Source organism: Hypanus sabinus, chromosome 8, assembly GCF_030144855.1.
Source record: "Hypanus sabinus isolate sHypSab1 chromosome 8, sHypSab1.hap1, whole genome shotgun sequence".
Taxonomy (NCBI): domain Eukaryota; kingdom Metazoa; phylum Chordata; class Chondrichthyes; order Myliobatiformes; family Dasyatidae; genus Hypanus; species Hypanus sabinus.
Window position 1 is genome coordinate 140,395,109 of NC_082713.1, and position 23,045 is coordinate 140,418,153.

The following is a 23,045-nucleotide window of genomic DNA, read 5'->3' on the forward strand; positions in this document are numbered from 1 at the left end:
TTAGAACTCAACAACCCAAGCATAATTTTCATAATGCCACTGGACTTCTTCACCTATAAGAGAAATAGTTGGAACCATACTCCTACACAAGAGTTAAACACCATAGAAACAGATGCTTTGTCTTAGCTAGTCCCACTTGCTAGGATTTGGCACATAACTTTATGAACCTTTTCAAGTCATATACCTGTCAACTGCATTTTAAAATTCACTATTGTACCCACCTCTCATTCCACATAGATACCACCTTTGTGTAAAAAAATGTTCCCTCACAAGCTCACATTAAATCTTTCCCCTCTCAGCAGCCATGCCCTCTAGTTCAACCCTGGGAAAAAGACTATGTATGCCCCTCATTATTTTACACAGCTCTATAAAATCACATCTCAGTCTCCTACATTCCAAAGACTAAAGGCCTTGCCTGCCGAATCTCTGCCCCTCAGGTCCTGGGAACATCCTTGTAAATTTATTCTGCACTCATTCTAGTTTAATAATATCTTTGCTATTACAGGGTGACCAACACTGAACATAATTCTCCCAGTGCAGCCTTTGCAGTGTCGTGTACAATCTCCTGTATAGGTCTGAAATCTTTACTTATTTTATTTAAAACTTTACCTTGGTTTATAATGAAGTTTTAAGGATTGCCAGGAGCTGATGCTACATCTTCAGAAAGCATGGTCACCCCCTGCGCACCAATGACAGTGATGCCTCCCTTCCTGATAGGCTGAATGCCTACTATGCACAACTTAATACATGGAATGATGTGACCGCGAGGAAAGCCCCCCTCCCCGAGGTGAGGAGGATCGCAACCAGGATAAACCCACTCAAAGCTGCTGGCTAGACAGCATCTTTGAGTCAGGAGCAGTCCAGCTAACAGAGGTCTTAATGGACATCTTTAATATCTGTTGAAGTCCCTGCAGGCTTAAAGGCACCCACCATTAGTCCGGTGCCCATGAGAGTAGCAGTAGTTGGCCTAAATAATTGCCACCCAGTAGCAGTACTTCAACAATCATGAAGTGCTTTGAGCAGCTAGTAACAGATCATATAAAATCCTCTCTTCCAGCTACATTAGACATTCCAGTTTGCCTACGGTTCAAACCAGTTAACAGATGATGCCATACCCTTGACCCTCTACTCCATCCTGTCCCATCTTAGAAAATGATGCCGTATATGGCAGGATGTTGTTCATTGACTTCAGCTCAGCATTTAACAGAATCATCCCTCAGAGACTGGTGGTAAACTTTCCTTGTTGGGACTGTCTGTAACTGGTTCTTGGACTTCTTGACAGATCGGTCTGAGTTGGCAGCAACATCTCATGTTCCATCACACTGAGCACTGGTGCCCCCAGGGGTGTGTGCTCAGCCCATGGGTGTTCACGTTACTGACTCACAACTGCATTGTCAGATGCAGCTCAAGCTCACTGATAATACAACAGTGGTGAATCTCATCAGCAACAATGATGAGCTGGAGAGACAGTGACGCTTGTCAAACAGTGTGAGAACAACAACCTGAGTCTCAACATGGACTCAACTAAAGAGATGATTGTGGACTTCAGAAAGGCGCAGGTTGACCACTCTCCATTGCATATCTGTGGCTCTTGGTCCGCACATAACGCATGATCTAACCTGGACCCACAACACCTCCTCACTAGTCATAGCAGCATGCACACTTTCTGAGGAGAGTGAAGCCTGCAAGGCTCCCTGCGCCCATTCTAACAACTTTCTCCAGCGGCACCACTGGGCGTGTCCTGTCTGGCTGCATCATTGTGTGGTACAGAAGCTGCAAGTCATTGGACTGCGAGACCCGACAGAGGATAGTAAAAACCGCCGAGAGGATCACCAGGGTCTCCCTCCCCCTTCCCTGCAGTGCTGTGTACAAAGAGCCTGAAACATTGTTTACTGTATGCTTTACTGTTTAGCTGAGCTGCACATTTTGAATCATATTTTATTAACTTATTTATGGCAATATTGTTGTTTTATCTGCTGTGTGTGATATATGTGCTATGGGTGCACCGTGGTCTGGAGGAACATTGTTTCACTTAGTTGAATGTATGTACAGGCAAATGACAAACTTGAGCTTGAATTTCAGCTTGATATATACAGCTTCAAAGAGCAGTGTACTTTAGCCATTAATATATGCACTAGGTTTACACATGGACCTGCCTGATGGACCTTTGAACAAGGCTTTTAAACAATTTGAAGCCTTGGTGAGTCACTGAAGTTTGCAGAGGCAGGAGTGACACACACAGAGTCATGAACAGCGGCCATTTTGCATTTGCTGAAGATTGGCGAAGATGACAAGAAGAACTAAAGAATAAGCGAGAAAATTCATATAAGATGTCAAGACAGATCAGAGGCAGTCAGTGGTGCAGAGCTGTAAAAGAGAGCCTGAATAAAAAAACTAGCAATATATAATTTACAATTAAGCACTGCAACTCTGTCTGCATATTTTGCTTCACCAAGTTAGCGGTTAGGATGAATGAAAGAATCAAACCCTCAATTAAGGCAAAATTTTACATGCAATAAGAAATTCTGAAAGTGAACACAAAAATAGTTAAAAACCAGAACATGGATATAAACTTATCAGAAATGCATTTTGATATCTGGTAAGTCTTACCATCCAACTGACAGCAGAAGCAAGGCCATTTAAAATATTTTAAACAATGTAACTTTTAAGTAAATTACAGATGCAGACCATGGTTGGTTATCCATCATGAAAGGACTTCAAAAAGCCTACTTATCACTACCACTACCAAGCTGTGCATCCAACTTATATCACACATCACAAAGCGAGTTTTCAGTTGCTTGTAATGAAATAAGTTGATTTGAATCTCAATCTGGCCTCAAGCACCTGATGATAATGCCATCTCGCAGCCAACAACACTGAAGAACTATTGAAGACAGTGACCAGAAGGTAAAATAAAACAAATTTGATCGAATTTACAGGTGTTAGATATGGATGAAATTAAACGAGAACATGACATGCAATAAATAATTTCATATTATAATTTTTTTAATCTATAAATGTCACAGAATTTTGACTCAGGGATAACAATGTGAAAATTTATCTTCAGACCTCGGGCTTGCTAAGAGGTAATTGTGTCTAAATACATCATTAAAAACTTAGTTCATTCAAAAAGGTGTAATCCTTTTTAAACAGTACACAATTAACTGAGCTGCAAAAACAAACTTGCAACGGCATGCTTAGCAAGTCCCAGAGTCATAGAAAAGTAGAGCACAGAAACAGGCCTTTCAGCTCATTTAAACTACCATAACCGTCCATACCCTTGCCATCCATGTTCCTATTCTAACTTCTTAAATGTTGAAATCGAGCTTGCATGCGCCACTTCCACTGGTAGGTTGTTCCATACTCCTTAAACTTTTCACCTTTCACACTTAACCTATGATCTATAGTCCCACCAAACCTCAGTGGAAAAAGCCTGCTTGCATTTACCCCATCTATACCCCTCATAATTTTGAATACCTCTATTACACTTCCTCTTGATCTTCTACATTCCAAGGAATAAAGTCCTAACCTATTCAATCTTTCCATATAATTCAGGTCCACCTGACCCAGCAACATCCTTGTAAATTTTCTCCATACTCTTTCAAACTTATTTACATCTTTCCTGCATGTAGGTGACTAAAACCACACACAATAATCCAAATTAAGCCTCAATGTCTTATGCAACTTCAACATAACATCCCTTCCACTGTACTCAATCCTTTGATTTATGAAGGCCGATGTGCCAAAAGTTTTTTTGACCCTATCTACGTGTGATGTCACTTTCAATGAATTATGGACCTGTATCCCCAGATCGCTTTGTTCTACCACGTTCCTCAGTGCCTACTATTCACTGTGTAAAACCTACCCTTGTTGGGCCTACCAAACTGCAACACCTCTCACTTGTCTGCATTAAATTCCATCAGCCATTTCTCCAGCTGGTCCAGATCCCACTGCCACGATAGCATTCCTTGCTACCCTCTACATCCCCAATCTTGGTGTCATCCACAAATTTGCTGATCCAGCTAACCACATTATCATCTAGATGATTGATATAGATAACAAACAACAACAGACCCAGCACCGATCCCAGCAGCACTCCATTAGTCACAGGCCTCCAGTCAGAGAGGCATCCATCTACTGCCACTCTTTGGCTTTTCCTAGAAAGCCAATGTCTAATCCAAGTTACCACCTCATCTTGAATGTCAAGTGACTGAACCTTCTTGGACAACCTCCCCTACGGAACCTTGTCAAATGCCTTGCGAAAACACGTGCAGAGAACATCCACTGCCTTACCTCCATCAAGCTTCCTGATAACTTCCTCAAAAAATTCTGAGATTGGTTAGACACAACGTAGCACACAAAAAAAGCAAGCTGACTATCCTTAATCTGTCCATGTCTATCCAAATACTCATATATCCGGTCCCTTAGAATATTTTCAATAACTACTGATGTCAGGCTCATTGGACTATAATTCTGGTTTATTTTTAGAGCCTTCTTTACACATTGGAATAACATTGGTTATTCTCCAAACCTCTGAAACCTCACCTGTCGCTAAGGATGATTTAAATATCTCTGCTAGGATCCTAGCAATTTATGCATTTGCCTTCCTTCAGGGTCCAAGGGATCACCTTATCAAGCCCTGGGGATTTACCTACCCTGATTTGCCTCAGGACTACAAACATCTCCTCCTCTGTAATCTGTATAAGGTCCATAAAGTTGATGCCATTTTGCCTTACTTCTCTAGATTCTGTGTCTGACTCCTGAGTTCCCTGGTCATAATACCTCTCCATATACAAAAAAATCCCCCTGAACCTTCTTTCTCAAGGAGATTTGAAAAAAAATACTGAACCCAAGCTGCTTTTCCAATGACTATAAACCATTGCATCTCCACATCACTGTCGAGAAACATTAACATATAAAATAATATGACATCTAGTTCTGAAAGTGCTCACTGTGACTAGAAAGAAAAAACGGAGAATTTACTATGTGTTAAGAATGGTTTACAGTACAACTGTAGGAAGAACTTATCAAAATGGTAAGTAAATCATTCTTAAGACTTTTCCTGGTCTATGATGTAGAGCTGCATTACTTATTTAGAATACTTAATTCCAGAATTAACCTGGTTGCATTTTTAAATCTCTGTTACGCAGCAGGCTATCTCAATATCAGCAGCATTAATTCTGTAACCAGACAAATGGCATATGAAAACAACAGGGCTCTTCTGCAGCAAACTTGTCACTGTATAAATTGATTCTGCCCAAGAATGGTGTGATTGCTGGTCTTTTTCTTGTTTCATTCACATCTCAAAAGCATACTGCTAGTGCTTGGGGCAACCTACTATAAAACTGGATTGGATTACAGATAACTTTTGACGCTAATAGGCAAAAATGCAGTGCTGAATGAGAATATCTTTTTTCTTATTCTCGAGGAACAATGCATTGCACTATGAAACTGTCAGGTTGCAAACTTTTACACTAATAAAATGGAAACACACCTAAAAAATCAGACCAATGTATATGAACACAGATGAGAATTCCATTCTCTCCAGCAGTAGTACTGTCACACTCTGCACTTCTGAGAACTATGGAGACAAATCCATATTGGAATTTTCATGATACAAACAATGAAAAGTACATTTAAACTCCTTCCATATGAAAACGTATTTTAAATATTAGTTTGATTTAAAATATTCTCTGCCAAGGATAAAAATTTATTTTACTCCTGAATGCAATGAAAAATTTCCTTTTTGCTCCCAATGCTTTGCTTCACTGCATCATATTTTAGAGAGAGCACAGGAATAATTCCTCACAGGCCACACCAATGTGACTACCAATCCGCAGTAATATAGCTAAAATTAGACGAAGATGTTTACTGCCAAGTTTCCATCTATCCTTGTGGAGGACCAAGCAGTCACACAATACCCCACAACAGTACAGGTGAGATCATGAGCTCAGATCCTGGTTTATAAACTTCCAATTTATCACTATGTTGAATATTATATTTACTCTTTTATATGTTGTGCCTATACATTGCCTCCCAGACTTGCTCTGTTGGTTTAATTACCTTATATAAGACTGGTTCTTCATACATTGTATACAGGCATTTCTCAAACATCGGAAACATTCAGCAATAAGCTGCAAATGAGTTTCATGTTGTTCATCCTTGCCACTTTCAGAATTCTCAGTGAAGACCTTTATTGCAGCCAACTGTCTTGTCAGGATGCGTACAAATACTTCAAACACAGATTGTGTGGCTTCCTCCCTAAAAAAAATACAAAATAAAATCAGATTCACACTATATATTGCAGATTACTAAAATATTTCACCCAGGCACAGTAAGCCGAGTCACTAATGGTAAGCAGAGAGGACAAGGAAGAACAACAAAACAGATGGCAAAATAACATACATTCATCAAAGGGGACTGGAAGAGATCCCAAAAATTATATAATTGTAAAACACTGATTTTAAATATGATGCATTGAGGACTTAAAGACAGGATAGAGGTTGAAAGGGGGATAAAAAGTGACAGAAAACATGCAGCTAGAGTTTATAAGGATAACAAATCAGAAAGCAACACAGAAGATAAGTGCAGTCCAGCTACGTTGAAGGAATGAGTAAAGGTAAGTGGCAAAACACCAAGTTGGTACACCACATGAACAGGCAGGGCAAAGATATAGAAGTGAAAGAAATCAATCTTGATAATGGAACGATTGTGGGTCAGTTCACCTTATGGTTAACATGAATGTAGATGAAAGAAGGGACCATTCAGGCACAGTGCACAGCCTTACAGACTAAAGGCATTTCTAAGACATGAAGGCTGGTAGGTAAATTGGCCCTGTAAGTTACCCCTTGTGTGTAGGCAAGTGGTGGAATCCAGGAAGAGTTGATGGAAATACGAAGAGAACAAAATAGCATTAGTGCAAAAGGTACCTCTGAGATGAAGGGCTGTTACATGCTGCATAACTTAATTAAACCATCAGGGATTCTGATTCATACATCATAAACTGGCTTCAACTTGGGCTTAAAATTCTAAAAGATGTAATTTTGCCTACAAACATAAAATGTCTGATTCAGGGCAGCTGCACAACAGCAACATGCAGGTGTAAAATGGCAGAAGCACAGTAAAGGGGGCCTTGCGCATGATATTCTGGCAACAGTTAAGAACATTTTGGTCTATTATTCTATTGCTGTGTGTGTTTTGGCAGGTGATAAGCACAGGGTTGTTGAGGAATATGATGTTATTATAAAAACTTCAGGGAGTAAATAATATTTTAAAACAGTTCCTCTATAATAACGGGGAATTTGAAAGGCAGACTTGGCAAGAAGCTACTTATACATTAATTGAAGATGCAGTGCAACTGAAGCAAAATTGAAATAATATTGCATATCTTATTGGAAATAAAGGTCAATTTACTTTTTATAATAATAAAAGATGCCATTCTGCCATTGCGTCAATGGCAGGTTCCCATACAGATCAAACCTTACAGACCCATTTTCCTTCTCCTTATTTTCCTGGAGACATGCAACTTATTATATCTCACATGATCACCAATGGCCCTTCCATTGTTTTGATACTTATGCAGTGATTTCCAGTAGTTGATTAAGCTTCCAATATGTCTTTGAGATATAGCAGAAACCTGCATAATTATGTGGAGAATATGTAAATTCCATTCAAACATCACCCAAGAAAAGCACTGAACCTGGGTCTCTGAAGTTCCAAAGCAGAACCACTAACTGTCAACTACATACTAGAGTACAATCTGAAAAAGATGGACATTCTTACTGGCAAAGATTGGGTTTGGATGTGCTGGAGATAAAGGAGTGAAAAAATACATCTGAAACATTCATGTTCCTGTTGGGTTTTCACAAAGTTGATATGGAGAGAATGTTTCAACCTGTGAGAGAATCTAAAACTAAGGACGACCCATATAATAATAATATAAATGAAGTCATGGCTATTTGAAATTCTCATGCTCAAAGGGCAATGGAAGCAACATCTTTGAATAAAGAAGTGCAAGAAGGAAAGGGATGAAAAATGATCAAGGAAAGATAAGAATGCGGAGTTCAGGTTACAATAAAATCAGTTGTAGTCTTATTAAATGATGGAGCAGGCTTGAGGGACCAAGATGTCTACTCCTACTCTGAGAAATTCAAACCTGATTGTTTTATAAAAGCAAGAGAACTCAGAAATCCTCATATAACAAAGAAACACTTCACCAACTAATGAAATTCTGAAAAAAAAACCACATCATTACTGCTGGAAGATCCCTTCAGATATTCTAAGAAATCTATCCAGCCAAACAAATAAACCTGCAGCACAGATGATATCCTGCTTTATAAATTCCAAAGTGGTGAAGTGTTATAAATGTATATAACCATAATTAAATGGGAAAAGTAAGCTGTAAAACAAAATTATTTTCATGTCAGATTAGAAAAGGTTATTAAAAGGACTGACTTTTCTTTGAACAAGGTTATGAGACTTCTTTCTCCAAGTTATTTATTTCCCTGATTGTTTCAGGATTAACTTCTATATACTATGTTTGTCAGTTTCTCACTGCTTGTTCTCAAGCTACTTATCTTGTTTTGGATTCATGCATTCCCTGTTTCTTTAGTTCCGACTTGCTACAATTCGACATGGAGGTAATTGATGAAGAATAAGGTGAATCAATAGCGGCAGACAGCAAAATAATGTGGAAAGCACAACCTTAACACAAGACCTAGAGAGAAACTAGACTTCTTGTAGCATTTCTCAATGAAAAATGAGCACAGGATTGGGAAAGTGAGGGAGTAGAATCAAGGCATGTTCTGAGATATTTCTAAGTGGAATCCCAAAGATTTTTTAAAGAATATAAATCAATAGATAATAGTGTATTTACTTTTTAACATGCAAGTAATATTAACATCCAGGCTGACCACCAATGAACATAAATATACATTTTAGGAATCCATGGGACTTGTATGCTTGTCACCTTAAAAACGGTACAAAGTGCACAAAATCAAAAGTGTTAGAAGAATGTGATAGAGGTGCTGAACACATTTACAAGCTGCTAAAATTCTATTGATTCTGAAATTATTCCCATTGATAGGAGGGTCGCAAGTGTGACCAATTACTTGAGAAAGGAAGGCAAGCAAAAAGAGGGATGTACTGACTTGTTATGGAGAAAGTGCTGGAAGGATGATGATACAGAACATCTTGAAAAGAATGAGCGAAGTCAGCATGATTTTAACAACCATGTTTGACTAATCTACTGGAGTTCCTCATTGGGGAGGATTAATAGATTTGGTGTTTTGGATTCATAGAAAGCTTTCAATAAAGAACTGCAAAGGGGACTGGTCAACAGAATGAGAGTGCACACAGCAGAGAGTAAAATGTTGACGTGGAATGTGAACCAGTTCTTGAACAGAAAACAAAGAGTGGGAACAAACGGATCTTTCTCAAGTTGGAAAGCTGTGACCAGCAGAGTACTGCAATTCCTTGGTACCTGGCTATTCACATGCAATATCAGCTAGTTTGCTGATGATATAAAACTAGATGGCACTGCAAATTAGGATGACGATATGAAAAGGCATCAAGGAGTTAAGACAAGCTGAGTGAGTGAGCAAGAGCAAGGCAGGTGAAATAACAGGGGAAGTTGTGATGCTATCCACTCTAGTGCACAGAAGGGAAAAGCAAAATCTCTTAAAAACCATTGAGAGACTGGTTTTATAGACACCCAAAGAGATCAGTGTATCCTAGTGTACAAGTCACTGAATGCTGATGTGCAGGTGCTACAGGTAATTAGAAAGGCAAATGGTACACTGGTCTTTATTACAATTTCAATACAGGACTTAAGACATACTGCAATTGTACAGGATGTTGAGAAGGTCACATCTGGAGTATTGAATGCAATATTTTTATAAAGGACACAATGCAATAAAGTAAAGGTTGTAAAGATCTAATATGCTGGTTCTAAAGACAGTGGCTTTGCCATAAAGTGACAGAGCCCAGAAAGGTGCCAGTTAGCTTAACATAACTGTGCTGACCATCAAATATTAATTTATTCTAATCCTATTTACCATCATTTGGCCCATAACCTTCTATCTCTCGGTGATTCAAGTACTTGCTTAAAACCTGAAATGTGAGAATACCAGCTTCTGTTACTCTTTCAGGCAGTCTGTTCAACATTCTAACCACTCTCTGGGTGAAAACGTCCTTCTCTTGAACCTTTTAAAAACTCTTACACTTTAATCTAAAACTAGATATTTCTGATTTAGGGAAAAAGGTTCCTACTACCTATCCGATTTATTCACTTCATCATTCTGTACGTCTCTGAGGTCCCCATGAGCCTTCTCCTCTCCAAGGAAAACAAGCCTAGTCTATCCAATCGCCCCTCATAAGTGAAACAATCCACCTCGACATCCTGGTGAATCTCTTCTGCAACCTCCCTTGTGAAAACACATCCCTCTTATAATGTGGTGACAAGAAGTGTATACAGTATTCAAGCTCAACTAATGTTATATTTTAAGTTCTACTATAACCTCCCTGCTCTGGTATTCTATGTACTGGTTAATGAAGGAAAGTATTGCATTCGCCTTCTTTAGCACAGTATCAGTTGTTTAAGGAATATGGACACTAAGATTCCTCTGTTCCTAAATACTTTCTAGAGCCCTGCTGTTTGTGGCGTTTGCCCCAATCTTATTAGTCCTCCTAAAATGCTCCACCTGCACTTATTAGGATTAAGTTCAATCTGCCATTGCTCTGCTGTTTTACAAACTAGTCAATGACATCTTGAAGCCTAAGATTATCTTCCTCACTATCAAAATTTTCATGACATCTACAAACTTACTAATCATCTATCCTGTGTTCATATCCATACACAAGTACAAATAATTAGGCTCCCAGCACCAATCCTGTGACACACCGACGGTCACAGGCTTCCAATCACAAAAGCAATCATCCAGCTTTATCCTCTGCCTCCTAGCCAGTTCTTGAGACTATTTCTCTATTTGCATTGGATCCCATGGATTCTAAACTTTCTGACTAGTTTTCTTTTGCCTTTGTCAAAGGCCTTAATGAAGACAGCAACACACTGCAATATTGACCACTTCGTCTAGAATCTCCGATCCATTCACAACAAGCGAATTTTCTGGTGGCCAACAATTTCAATTCCTATCCCTATTCCCATTCCGACATGTTGGTCCATGGAGGTAATTGATGAAGAATAAGGTGAATCAATAGCGGCAGACAGCAAAATAATGTGGAAAGCACAACCTTAACACAAGACCTAGAGAGAAACTAGACTTCTTGTAGCATTTCTCAATGAAAAATGAGCACAGGATTGGGAAAGTGAGGGAGTAGAATCCTCTTCTGCCATGAAATCTCTGAGGTTGGAGGAGCAACACTTCATATTCTGTTTAGGTAACCTGATGGCATGAACATCAATTTTTCCACTCCACACCTAAGTTTTTCTCCCCTCTTCGTCCCTCATCTTGTTTCCCCACACCAGCCTCTTTTCCTCACCTGCCTATCACCTTCTCCTGCTGCCCCTCCTCCTTCCTTTTCTCCCATAGTCCACTCTCCTCTTCTTTCAGATCGCTTCTTCTCCAGCCCTTTGTCGTTTCCACCTATCATCTCCCAGCTTCTTACTTCATACCCCTCACTCACAACCTGAGTTCACTTATTACCTTCCAGCTTGGCCTCCATTCTCTCCCCCTCCTCCCACCACCTTCTTATTCTGGCATCTTCTCCCTTCCTTTCCAGTCCTGATGAAAGGACTCTGCCCAAAACATTGACTGTTTATTCATTTCCACAGATACTTCCTGACCTGCTGATTTCCTCCAGCATTTTGTGTGTGGGTTGCTTTGGCAATAATCAATATTTTTGTTACCTTTTCAAAATATTTAGTCAAATTGGTCAGATGGGATCTCCCCCCTACTAAAGCTGACCATCTTTGACTATTTGATGCCTTTCCAAATTTAAATTACCGTATTCCTTACAGTGCACACAAAACTGAAGAGATCCCTTTGCAAACATACTCAATTCTTCAAGAGCTCAACAATCTGGATCCTGGCAGAAGGATCTTGAGCTCAAATGAGGAGATATGAGGAAAAATCCCTCCATGAAGAAGTGATAAATTTCAGCAATTTACTCTCTTGAAGGGCTGTGAACATCCAATGAACAGAGAGCAATAGAATTCTGGTTCTTAAGGGAATCATGGGACTTGGGGATGGTGCAGGGAAATGGTGTTTGGGGAGTGGGGTAGGAGATCAGCCATACCTAGAAAGGTCCAAGGACAAAATAACTTTCTGCTCCTACTTCTTATTTTCATAGAAATGGCATTCATCACTGTTCTTATGAAACAGAAATGTATCTAATACAATAAAGGCCACAGGAATGCAAGATTATTAAAAATAAATCCAAATATATTTCTATCTCGTAATATAAACCATGCTTCTCCATATAATAACCACAATGGTATTTTATTACATTGCTCGCAAATAATCCAGGCAGACCACAGTGTGGATCAGTAATAACATCTTCTCCTTGCTGACAGTCAACACAATCGCACCTCAACTGTCTGAGCTACCACTGATCTATTTTCTCTGCATGCATGACTGTGGCCAAGCACAGCTCAAATGTCATCTATGAATTTGCCAATAACACCACTGTTGTTGGCAGAATCTCAGATGGCAATAAAGAAGCTTACTGATGTGAAATAGATTGGCTGGATGAATGGTTTCACAACACAACCTCACATTCAATGTCAGCAAGACCAATGAATTAACTGTAGGCTTTAAGAAGGGAAAGTTAGGTGGAAGTGTACCTGCCAGCATTGAGGATTTAGCAGTAGAAAGGCTGGGCGGCTTCAAGCTCTGAAGATCTATCTTGCACCCAACATATTGATGTAATTACAAAGAAGGCATATCTACAGTTATACTTCATTAGCAGTTTGAGATTTGGTATGTCACCAAGGACTTTGAAAAACTCTTATTGATGTATAGTGGAGAGTATACTGCCTGGTTGCATCTCTACCTTCTATGGTGCCTCCAAAGTACAGGATCACAAGAGGCTGCAGAGAATTGCAGTCTCAGCCAGCTCCATCACAGTTACAACCTTTCCCACCATCAAGGACATGTTCATGAGGTGGTGCCTCAAGGTGGCATCTCACTACGGGGGCATGCCTTCTTCTCATTAGGAAGGAGGTACAGGGACTTGAAAATCCATACTGAATGACTCAAAAACAGTTTTTTCTCCTCCACTATTAGATTTCTGAACAACTACATCATTATTCCTTTTGCTTCATGCACTATATATTTATTATATATTTATTTTTGTTATTTAAAGATTTTTGCACACTGCTGCTCAATAATAAATTTCATATCATACATCAGTGAGAATAAATCTGCTTCTGATTAAAATCAATTCTGATTCTGATGACATTTAAATTCTATTACAGCTAGTGAATTTAGCGTCAAAAAATAAATGTTTTGAATTTTTAAAAAATCAGTATTAGTTATGGTGTCCATGAAAATATCAAGTAAAAACATCAGGTTTACTAATGTAATTTACAGAAGGGAGCCTGCTATTCATATCCATTCTAACCTGTGTTCAACTCTAGACCCACTGAAAATGAAAAATGCTGAGTTTGCCATCAATGCTCACATACTGCAAATAAATAAAGCAGACCATGTAACTGTTGATACATGCAAGCACACACTGTTACGTTTGTGTGTTGGTGAGATACAACGCCACCTCACTTCCACTTCTCACTTGCCATATTACTTATCTACTACATCTCATAGTGGATAAGAAATTTCCTGCAATTCCCTACTCGGAAATCAGAACACAAACTTCATTCTTCAAAGATAAAAATCAGACCATTCATATTTCTGCAACTAAACATGATAAAAATGATGTTTCAGGCACGATAAAGACAGTCCACTTCTACCTCAAATCATCATCTGTCTCCTGCCTGTCCCAGCTACCTGCTGTTGACCCTCCATGCCTTTCACTTCTTCTAATCTCAAACATTTGAATGAATTTCTGGCTAGATTTCAATAATGATCTTTAATTTTTAAGGATGACCTCATCCAAAATTCAGCCTCGACTTTAATGACTCATTTCATTCCTCGGCTCAGTGACAAATATTAGTTTTAAGATTCTGATCCTTGTTTATAATTCCTTTAATTCTTCATAGTTAATTTACTTCTGCAAAGCTGTCCAGACCAATAAATCACTTCCGAGTTTTATACTCCTGCTTCTCCAATTCTAGCCTTCTACACATATTGAATGGTGAATCATTAGAAGGCAATCATTCAGCTGCCTCGATATTTGGTTCTAAAATCATCTCACTTCTCAATCCACCATGAAGATGTATCAACACATTTTAACCTCATCTGCCACAACCAATGTGTCACTTTGTGCTGAATGTTGGTTTGAGCATAGCTTAAGTGATAAAGCTTTTTTATAGTTTACATGAACATTGTTGGAAGAAAAGCACTGTAAATATCCTCAACCATAAATGCCAAGTCTATTTTTTTCCAGAGGTATTGTAATGTTCTCCTACAATTCCCCATTACACCAAAAAACAGTTGCTCTGATTTCCACCCTCATTCCAAAGATGTATCCGTTAGCAGATTAATTGGTTATTGTAATTTTGTTCTATGTAAATACGTGATTAGGCTTGGGTTAAATATGTGAATTGTTGGACGGTGCAGCTCATTAGGCCAGAAGGGCCTGTTCCACACTCTAGCGCTACTTACATAAAAAAAAATCCTGCATTTCTAGCAAGGAGTTGGCCTGTCAACTGTAAAAGAATATTTTAAAACCATAAGAACAAAGTAATGCCATAAGAATGAATGTTGCTATTAGCAGAAACTTTTTGAGCAATAACTTAATACTCTGTGTAGAAACGATACACTTCTATAGTCTATGCCCTATTATCTGAAAATAAACTCGATTTAGACTGTAGCATAGAGTCTTATAATTAAGAAAGAGCTCTGGGTACAAAACATAACAAAAGGGTATATGGTGGGAAGAACTAAACATAACTAAACAATCTCAGTGTTTATTCCTTTAACCTGAAAAGAAACCACTTCTTCAGGGGTCTCCCATCCTGACATATATTCACAGCACTCTTCAAGAAAGACATTGCTTTTTGAATGAGAAACATAAGCTGGAGAATTGAACATAATCAAATGACTAGTCTGAAGGATGAACCTACTTGTACCATTTTTCGGGAAAGTTTATTAAGGAAACAAGATCCTCAGAGCAGAACCCCGCGTTTTACTTGGGGTCAGCTTTTCTTGCATCGGAAGCCCAGCCTCTCACTAACGCACCTATTCTGCTGCTCCCTGAATGCGCTGGTCAGGTGCTGGATGGGTACCATGACAACCGAGAACAAATCATCCTCCTCACTGTTCCAGACCAACTCATTCAGCACTGCCGCAGACTGCAGCACAGAGTCACTGGGCGCCGCCATCTCGGCCTTTGCGTCACTGCGTCACTGCGTCCCCTGCGACCTGACGCAAGAGGCGTTCACGCTCATTGGAAGGTGACGCTGAGCGGCAAAGTCTGAAGATCTCCAACTGGACTGCCTTTTTCGCCGAGTGAAAGGGGTATACACACACACACACACGTGAATAGAGACCCTGTTTTACTCAGGGGACGGTCCAGACTTATAAATACGGGGATGAATCCCTACTGACTCAACACTGACCATTGCAGAGATTTACCAGCCTCTTAATGGAGGAATTTCTCCCCTTATCTCCTCACTTGAGCTCAAGATCCTTCAGCCAGGATCCAGATCGTTGATCTCTGGAAGAATTTCCAAAGTTTGAAAAAAGATCAGGTCACACTTGTGTGCACTGAAAGGAATACAGCAATTTATACTTGGAAAGGCACCAAATAATCAAAGATAGCTTTGTTAGTGGGAGATAGTGTTTGATCAATTTGAGTAAGTATTTTGAAGAGGTAACAAAACATTAATTATTGCAGTGTGTTGATATATTCTAAATGAACTTTAATCAGCCTAAGGCCAAATGCACTTTCAGCAAGACAATACGGGGGTTGTCTGTTTCAATATTACTCAACATTCATTAACATTTCAAAAGACACATCATATTCATCAAGTACTGTAGTTTCCATCTAATTATTTTTAAACAATCATTTTCCATTGACTAACCAACCTTGATACTGTACTTTGAAATAATAGAGAAAAAGAACAGCTTACATTTTAACTTTTACATGTTTTTTGAAAAGAAATTATAAAGTTTTCATTTTAGGCCAGAGTGATATCATTAGGAGCTCTCATGATAGCAAGGCCGTTTCTGCAACAGATTCCACTGGTTTGTATCCCAAAGTTCAACAACTGTGCCTTTTATCTATAGCTCCAATCTTTAAGCTTTAGTATAACTAATCAGCATAACATCAGTTCTGAGTCATAGTTTGAATGGGCTAATGGTTCAACTTTTAAGTTACAACACATGACATTTAAAGCACTACAATACTGAATTATACCTCTGCTTCTGGACATTATGATGTCCTTCAACTTCTGTAAGAGTAGTTTTCTAATCTGCAACCAGTATCTTCATTACCACGAAGGAACCTCTGCAGCTGAGTCTTTCTACGCTCTTCAGATCGTTTCTTTATTTCATGCACCTGCCAAACTTTGAGAAAATTATTTTCCATCATATCTTCTTCAACTTTATTTTACCATAAGACCTTCAACTCCCAATTCTGCTCCTGTATGTTATGGTATTTAATTCTGTGTTCTCCTATTCCCTGTTTCCATGGACCTTTACACTAAGTTTTCTCATGTCTGAGCTATGCATACATGACTATTTCTTCATGTTGGTCTTTTTTTTTGTATCATCTTCATTTAGCTTGTTTCCTCTTTACCCCTCCTAAATAATCTCTGACCATGACTGCCTTAATTTATCCTCTCTATAAAGAATACTACTCTCCCGAACAACTACGCAAATCTTTAAATGTTTCTCAGTCTTTTTAGTGTTCAGCCATTGCAGACTTGGCTCTCCCTTAAGTAAGCCTACTGTTTCTTTCCCCACAAGATGCCTATCAAAATGATATGGCAGTGGCATCCTTTGCAGCAAATCATACCATTCCCTAACAAATAACAATCTCATTCTCTGGGTATCTCACTTTGTTTGAATTCTTTTTTGTTTCATTTAAAATTTTCCATCATCCATCTAACACCCTCCCCAAGTTGCATTCACAGAGAAATTTGTACAGCCATTTTCCCAGCCTCTGTCTCAATTTCATCATGCATTCTGTCCTATTATAAGTTCAAATTTTCAGGGTCTTAGCTTCACAGGGTAATGCAATTTGTTCCTCCTTCCCCAATTACCCTGGCCAAGCCATTTCAAGAGGGAATTTAAAATTTAACTTTTGGACTTGCATAAAAAGCACGCCTGGTAAGGAATGTAGGTTTGGCATTTGGGGTGTTTTATTGTTTCAATTAATAACTAGACTTTTTAATTCCTCATAACTAACAATACTTAAATTTCACAACTGGTGAGATTTGAAGCCAGTTCTCCAGATTCCTCGTCCAGTCATCTGGATTAATAATGACTTGTACCCTATGCTATTCACCTGCATTTCATCCATTTATAAAATTTACCAACACTATTTTCACAGTCGTCCCAGTTACTCATAACAAATTGGAGAGAACAAAACTTTCTTGTATCACAATCCCCTTCCCCCTCCGGCCTTTTTAAATCAGATCCTCCTTTTCCTTCAATTCTGCCATCTCTCCACAAAAATAACCCTTGACTTTTGAATTGCCATAAATTACTGACCATCATCAGCCTCCCTTTTCTCTCCAGTGACAATGCCCAAATCCACACGTATTCCCCCCCAATGTAATATCTGAAACCCTTTAGACAAGTTTCTTTCATCCTTCCAAACCAATAACAATGTTACAAATTATTTATTCAATGACAAAAATGAACTATCTCTTCTCACTCTACTTGTACCTTTTCACACTAGTGTCTCTTCAGTATCAACCAGCCATGTGGGATCAACCCCATTTGTTTCCATTCCTGCCTCTCCAGCCGTAGCCAGTTGATTTGGAGGAAAGAAGCAAAACTATAGTAAATGGATGATATCAAGTGAGTAGGAATTTAATCTTTTCTAATTGGTAGGGAATCAAGTACAGGGAAAGTGTATTTGAGGGGTATCGGGTCAGCCATGACCCCATTTAGTGGTGGAACCAGATTGTGTGGTTGATTAACATTCCTGTTCCCACTATGGTCTTTATCAGCTTCAGTTGCTTCTTCATTCTGTTTCCACTGTTAAGCTTTCCTTTTTTTATTTCTCATCCGAATCTTGTCCTTTAATAACTAATATGCAGAAACATTCAAAAATGTATGCCGATGTCATCTAGCTCTTTGTGTGAATGGGCTAGTGTTGAGGTGGGGGTTGGAATTGAGGCTTTGGCTCATCAGAGCTTGGGCGGGGAGAGTTGCAGGGCATAGGTAGAGTTTCTCCCTTTTTTTTGTTTTTTATTGCACATTTAGAGCAGTGGGGATGACAGGAAGGATAGCAGAATTTTACTCTTGCTGGATGTGGGGAGACAGGGAGACCTCTACTTGTTCCTAATGACTACACCTGGAAGAAGTGCATCCAGCTGCAGCTTCCAACATGTTAAAGAGTTAGAGATGGAACTGGATAAAATGGGAAGTTGAGGGGTTGATAGACAGGGCATACAGAGAGATAGTTACACCCAAGGTGCAGTACATAGACAGAAAGGAGATAAGCAGCTAGCGCAAAGTACCCCTGTGGCTGTGCCCCAACAACAGTTTTGGATATTGTTGGGGGAATAATCCAGCAGAGAAATGCCACAGCTGTCAGATCTTTGGCACTGAATCTAGCTTGGTGGCTCAGAAGAGAAGGGAGAGAGGAGGCGAGCTGTGGGAGGTTTGTTGGTTAAGAGAACAGAAGGAAGGTTCTGTAGATGAGAACGAGATTCCTGGATGCTATGTTGCCTCCCAGGCGCCAGGGTCAGGGACGTTTTGGATCAAGTCCACAGCATTCTTGGGTGGGAGGGTGAGCAGCCAGAGGTTGTGTTCCACATTGGTACCAATGACTTGGGTAGGAGCGATGACAAAGGAGTAAGGTTCTAAGTTAAAGGGCAGGACCTCCAGGAGTTTTATCTCAGGATTGCTCACCACGCCACATGTTAGTGAGGCCAAAAATAGGAAAACTATACAGTTTAACACTTGGCTAAGGAGATGGTGCAGGAGGGAGGACTTCAGATTTTATGGGACCTGCACAGAAGGGAATTGGTTTGCACCTGAGCTGGAAGGGGGACTAATATCCTAGAATGAAGGGTTGGTCTTATTGCATTCTGGGGTTGCGGTGGGGCTCTTAGGCTAGAGTTGCAGAGGAACGGTAACCAGAATGCCAGCATATAGTGGAGTGGCTATAGAGAAAGATGTCAAGCCGAGATACGAAGTCAGGGATCAAAAGGGTGAGCATGGCAGAACTTGTCCTTGCATTGAAATACAAAGAATATTGTAGGAAAGGTGGACGAGCTTAGGGCATGGATCAGCAAGTGGAATTATGGTATTGTAGCCATCAGTGAGATTTGGCAGCTCAATGTTCCAGGGTTCCACTCTTTAGACATGACAGAGTGGAAGAGACTAAAGGGGGAGGGGTGGCATTACTGGTCAGGGAAAATGTCAAAGCAGTGCTCAGACAGGACAGACTGCAGAACTTTTCTATGAGAGTTTACAGGCAGAGTTGAGGAATAAGAAGGGTGTAACTACGTTAATGGGATCATATTATAAGCCAGCCAGTAGTCCATGGGATCTAGAGGAGCAAGTTTGTAGGGAGTTTGTAGACTGTTGCAAGAAACATAAGATTGTGATCAAAGGTGATTTTAACTTTCCACATATTGACTGGGGTTCCCATATTGTAAAAGGGCTGGATGGGAAAGAGTTTGTCAAAAATGTTAAGGAAAATTTCCTTAATTAGTACATAGAAGTCTCAACTAGAAAGAGTACGATACTAGATCTCCTGTTAGGAAATGAGTCACGGTGGCTGACTGAAGTTTGTGTCGGGTAACACTGCATCCCGTGATCATTATGCTATTAGTTTCAAAGTAAATATGCAAAAAGATAGGTCTGGTCTAAAGATGGGATCTGTGGGATCTGCATCATCTGGAAAAATTGAAGATGGAACTTAATGCAAACAAGTGTGAGATGTTGCAGTTTGGGAGGATCAACCAGGGTAAATCTTACTCTGTAGATGGTAGGGCATTGAGGACTGCAATAGAACAGAGGGATCTGGAATTCATTGTAAGTGGCATCATAGATGGATATGTCATAAAGAAAGCTTTTGACACATTGGCCTTCAGAAATCAATGTATTGAGTACAGGAGTTGGGATATTATGTTGAAATTGAATAAGATGTTAGTGTGCAGTTTTGGTCACCTATCTAAAGGAAAGATGTAAATAAGACTGAATGAATGCAGAGAAAATTTACAAGCATGTTGCCAGGACTTGAGGACCTGAATTATAGGGAAATGTTGAATAGGTTAAGACTATTTCCTAGAAAGTAGAACATTGAGAGCAGATTTGATAGAAGGGTACAGATAGGATAAATGCAAGCAAGCTTTTTCCACTGAGGTTGGGTAAGATTACAACTAGAGGTCATGGGCTAAGGGTGAAAGGTGAAATAGTTAAGGGGAACATGAGGGGGAACTTCTTCACTCAGAGGGTCATGAGAATATGGAACGAGCCGCCATTGCAAGTGGTAGATGCAGGGTTGATTTCAACATTTAAGGGAAATCTGGATAGGTACATGGATGAGCAGGGTATGGAGGTCTATGGTCTGGAAGTAGGTTGATGGCACAAGGTAGATTAATGTTTCGGCAGAGACTAGAATGGCCAAAGCAGACACTGGATGCCTTCAATTTTTTTAAACTGCATACAACACTAGCTCCTTTTCCTAGTCTCTTTTTCATCTTCTTTCTGGCAACTGTCCCAATGATGAATCAAACCATTTTTTCTCCAGCCCCAATGAAGGGTCTTGGCCTGAAACATTGACTGTACTCTTTTCTATAGCTACTGCCTGGCCTGCTAAGTTCCTCCAGCATTTTGTGTGTGTTGCTTGGATTTCCAGCATCTGCAAATTTTCACCTCTTTGTGATTTGCAACCTTGGTGTTGTATTCTATCCTGATTATTGGCTACTCTCCCTTCTGGCAGTAAAACCTAGAATTGCCTCTGAAAACCGCTTCTCCTCTCTTCAACCAACACATACACACAATGCTGGAGGAATTCAGCAGGCCAGGCAGCATCTATGGAAAAGAATACAGTTGACGTTTCAGGCTGAGACTCTTCATCGACTTTTCTCTTACTTTCTTTAAAAAGCCAGTCAAAATTTTCCACTTTGTCCAAACTTTCAGTCACCTTCTGTAGCTCAGTGTTAATCATCTTGTGAAGCATGGGAACTTTTTTACTTTAAAGCACTATATAAATAAGTAGGGTACTGGTATAAAATGGTGAGAAAAAATGATGTTTGCATTGGTAACAGAATATTTCACAATATAATTAAAATTTATGTTTAAAAAGTCATGTATTTAACTAGCAGGAGGATAATTAAGATGTACAGATTAAAACATGAAAGCAATTAGTTATTAGTGTTTCATTTCAGTGGCATTTTTGGCATCCTCTAAGAAGGACATTTATATGTAAATTGTAATTCTGGTCTGAAGAAATCAGCAATTTGGCTCCTTTTCATTATCTAATACAAAGGCAAAACTATATCAGTCATCTGGAATAACAAAACCTATCACGAGTACATCTGTCTTCTTAATCCTTTTAAATACCTGGTTGAAACAAATAATTAGTGACAACATCAGAAGCCATTCATTTGAGCTCTATTTAGACATTCATCTAACCCTGCTGCAACAGCTGTACATAATAGACACACTGCAAAAAAAGTCAACTGTGTGTGCCATAGCTTCATTATGGCAAATTACTGAAGTACACAGATCAATATTGAAAGAGACCTCTAATCTCAAAGTCAGATGGCTCCTAACCTTCACTTCGAGTCTTATAACTTTTGCTTGTGCTAACAAAATAAGAATGTAATGAATACATTTAAGAAAAAATGATATTGCATTCAACTTGTGGTCCAATATTATGAATCTTGTGGTCTAAAATGGTAAATCATGATTATTTTTCACATCTCATCTGCAATTCATGTTGCATTTTTAGATTATTGATTAGATCCTGGTCATTAGCCATATTATTTAATAATGGGCATTAATTCCGAAGTTGGAAATTCATGAAGCTCAAATGGTAGGATTATGGCTGGCTGAAAAAAGTCAGCCTCATCCTCATCAAAATAATCTTCATCTGTAGTACTGGTTTTATCTCCACACTGCTCTTTCTTGTATATCAGTTAATTTGGGGCAACTTAGCTTGTTGGAAGAGCCCTCAGGTGAGTGCCAGAAAATGAAGAGGCAGTACTAGATGGATTTTGATCAATTTTTATGAAGTTGCATTAAGTCCTGATCCTCTTTACTTTGTGAATACTTGCAAGTACTTTAAACACGCCTTTTCAGTACCGTTAGTTTCTTGCATTCCAGATGAACACAATCAAACCTGGCTAGGTCCCTTCTTGCTAATTGCAACAGAAATATCCCAGAGAAATGGTATGAAAACAGGCAAAGGACTCATAATTTATATATGGTCTAATATTTGATTTAAGCATCTAGCAAGGATAGGTGAAAATTCCCAGTTTAAGGTTGGATGTTTTTCAAGTGTCAAACTATTGACTAGCTGGCTGGTGCTATAGTAGCATTAGCACCGGGCATCAAAGCAAGTGGTCCAGGTTTCAAGTCTGGCTGGCTCCTTGCTTGCTTGCCATCTGTGCTGGATTGAGCATCAAGCTTGGCCTTGTAAAGCAACCAGACAACATGCTAAAGAAGCAGCAAGGTTCCCGCCCAATGTGCACAGAGAGGAATAACTATAGACTGCAAATCAAAAAGACCTAAGTTCCTTCACTTCAATATTATAGATGATCTACTAAATATAGG

At 39.3% G+C, this 23,045-nt stretch overlaps 1 protein-coding gene across 1 annotated transcript in view; it reads right to left on the minus strand.

Annotated features, from left to right (window-relative positions):
* The window catches only part of atxn10 (ataxin 10), a 188,734-nt gene extending 173,259 nt beyond the window's left edge, over positions 1 to 15,475 (minus strand). Inside the window, exons 1-2 of the mRNA XM_059978015.1 lie at positions 15,318 to 15,475; positions 6,064 to 6,261 (exon numbers count right to left, since the gene is read on the minus strand). Of these exons, the coding sequence (XP_059833998.1) occupies positions 6,064 to 6,261; positions 15,318 to 15,460 (341 nt within the window). The 5' untranslated portion in view covers positions 15,461 to 15,475. The remainder of the gene's footprint in view (positions 1 to 6,063; positions 6,262 to 15,317) is intronic.
* Positions 15,476 to 23,045: the final 7,570 nt, after the last annotated feature.